At 59.2% G+C, this 2,500-nt stretch overlaps 1 protein-coding gene across 1 annotated transcript in view; it reads right to left on the reverse strand.

Moving 5' to 3' along the window:
• LOC113809254 (pyrethroid hydrolase Ces2a) overlaps positions 1 to 2,500 on the reverse strand; it is a 3,794-nt gene that overhangs the window by 1,267 nt on the left and 27 nt on the right. Inside the window, exons 1-7 of the mRNA XM_070117763.1 lie at positions 2,390 to 2,500; positions 1,837 to 1,968; positions 1,450 to 1,591; positions 1,073 to 1,258; positions 628 to 833; positions 360 to 501; positions 30 to 205 (exon numbers count right to left, since the gene is read on the reverse strand). The exon at positions 2,390 to 2,500 is cut by the window's right edge and continues 27 nt beyond it. Coding sequence (XP_069973864.1) covers positions 30 to 205; positions 360 to 501; positions 628 to 833; positions 1,073 to 1,258; positions 1,450 to 1,591; positions 1,837 to 1,878 — 894 coding nt within the window. The 5' untranslated portion in view covers positions 1,879 to 1,968; positions 2,390 to 2,500. The remainder of the gene's footprint in view (positions 1 to 29; positions 206 to 359; positions 502 to 627; positions 834 to 1,072; positions 1,259 to 1,449; positions 1,592 to 1,836; positions 1,969 to 2,389) is intronic.

The raw sequence follows: 2,500 nt of genomic DNA on the forward strand, positions 1-2,500 counted from the left end.
GGCGTCTGGCGATGCCCTGCTGGTCTTACCTTGACGAGAGGGTCGATCCTGGTCAGGTCGAACTCCATGGGCCCCAGGTACCTGTGGAAGGCCAGGCGGGCCAGGTACTCGGGGTCGTCGTCCCAGGCCTCGAAGCCGAGGGCGGGGGGGCCCACGAGGCTGAAGTTCTGGATCATGCTGTCCATGACGCCGTCTTCCACGAACGCTGAGGAGGAAGCGAGAAAGAGGTTCCCTGTTACTTCAAAGTTCGACCGCCAGGTGGCGAAATACTGTGCAGCATATGCGGGGAAAGGAAGTCTTTATAAATGATTGAAATGATATTTGTGGCTGCGAGGACGGAGCCAGGCGCCGGCCCTCACCTCTGGCGTTGAAGGCGCCCTCGTCCCGCGTCACGCCGGAGAGGACGTCGACGCGGTTGTAGCGGCCTTCCCTGACCAGCGTGGCGGGGTGGGCGGGCAGGAACTCGCCGTCCACGCGGGGCGTCAGGACGTACGGGGAGGGCTGTGGGCGGAGGCGAGGGTCACGTTTCCTTCTGTCCATTTACTGATCCAGGGACGCATGAATGCACATAGACACACACACACACACACACACACGAATCAGCCGTCCAGAAGGAGGCTCGCTCACCGTGATGTAGGGCGTCACGGCCATCAGCTGCTCGACGGGGACGTCCCTGAGGCAGTCGACGAGCGCCGTGCTGTTGGCGGCGTCCGCGCGCTCTCCCGGACAGCCCACCATGCGGCCGAAGCCGAAGGCCACCTGCCGGTGGTCCTCCCGGAGCGCCCAGGGACACAGCGCCGCCCCCGACTGCATGATGGCTCGCTGGAAGAGGCCTTCGGCGGTAGAGGAAGGAAATTAGAGACGGGAGAAGTCTCTTGGGCGACAAATTATGCATCTGCCGCAGATGGAACGTGGATAACCTTGAGATAATCTTTAGAAACCATCATATGCTCAAGGTCTGAATTCTCTCATACATACACATACACATCCCTACCTCTTCCCCACATCTCGAATAGGAACCTACTGTTGGCCATTTGATGGATTTACCTCTGGCCAGGAGAGACGGACTTACCACTGGACATGGGAGACAGCATGTGGTAGTGCACAGCCGCGCCCCCCGCGTTCTGGCCGAAGATGGTGACCTTGTCTGGGTCTCCGCCGAGGTCGCGGATGTTGTCCTGCACCCAGCGAAGGGCCATCGCCTGGTCCTTCAGCCCCAGGTTGCCAGGGAGCTCGGCGTCCTCGGTCGACAGGAATCCTGAGGGAATCGACCGCATTAGCCCTTCATGGCTCTGGTGCAATGGCTAGCAAGCGAGAATTGACAAAATGCACTAGATGAGAAATAGTCTTAACCAGATACTCAGCGCAATCCCATCTGATCACCGACAAGAAAGCCACTTTCGCACGCAACATGCCAACATAGACACCGGAAGCGGCACCGACACGAACCCAGGACGCCGAGGCGGTGCTGCAGGACGACGAGGACCACGTCCTTCGCCAGGAGGAACTCCGGCTGGAACAGGGGCGTCGCGTCGCTGATGAAGCCTCCTTGGGGAAGCCACACCATCACGGGGAGGTCAGTCCGGTTGGGCTGAAACGCCATTCGGATTTCTAGTTGTAAGCTTACCAATGGTTGCAAAAATACATGCGAAAGTTAATGTCAACCATTAAATCTTTATATTATTATTATTTAAAAGCAATGAGGCAGCAGTGGTGCTGGAACCCATCTGGACGAGGAGGAGCAAAGGTCACAAACCCACTGGCTGTTCCCCGGCAGCGCCTCCGCCCCGCTCCAAGGGCGCCGCCCCGCGCGCTCCTCCTCCCGAGGCGACTCACCTGCGGCGTGAACACGGAGAGGTAGAGGCAGTCCTCCTGCATCCAGTCCGAGGGCGCGTCCGGCTGCGGGCACAAGGGCGGGGCCACGGTGCCGTTCCTCACGCCCTCCCACGCCCCGGCGGCCACGGGATCCTGCGGGGGATTTTCTCTGTGACGCTCGGGGAAGGGATTGGCGCTGGCATGCACGAAGTTAGGCAGAAGTTGACCGGAATATTGTGGTTGGTGTAAAGATTATAATAGTGGAGATATATCTTAAAAGACGACAGGAGACATCCGAGTTAAATGAAAAGATCTGAAGGAGAAACGTCGATCAGAGCAAAACATGAATGGAAATAGAGAAATCATTTTAAAAGACATTGATATTAGCAGAAGGAATATCGAAACAGCCACGGAATCACTTTGGAGAAGGGGGTTCCGAGGCCTCCGTGGGGCTGACCGAGTCTGCGCTCGTCCGCCCCCGCCTGGTCTCTCTCCGCCCTTCCCTGACCTCTCGCCCGGTCCCTTCCGCCCCCCCTGATCCTCCAACCTCTCCCCCTGACCCCCGGCCGCTGACCTTGAACCTGAGTGCCCCGACCGGAGGCTGAGCGAAGGGAATGCCCAGGAAGCTGTAGAAGGCCCTGCCGCCCTTGGCCTCGGACCTCGAGCCCACGATGGCGCCCTACTG

Source organism: Penaeus vannamei, chromosome 41 (genome assembly GCF_042767895.1).
Source record: "Penaeus vannamei isolate JL-2024 chromosome 41, ASM4276789v1, whole genome shotgun sequence".
NCBI classification, from domain to species: Eukaryota; Metazoa; Arthropoda; class Malacostraca; order Decapoda; family Penaeidae; genus Penaeus; species Penaeus vannamei.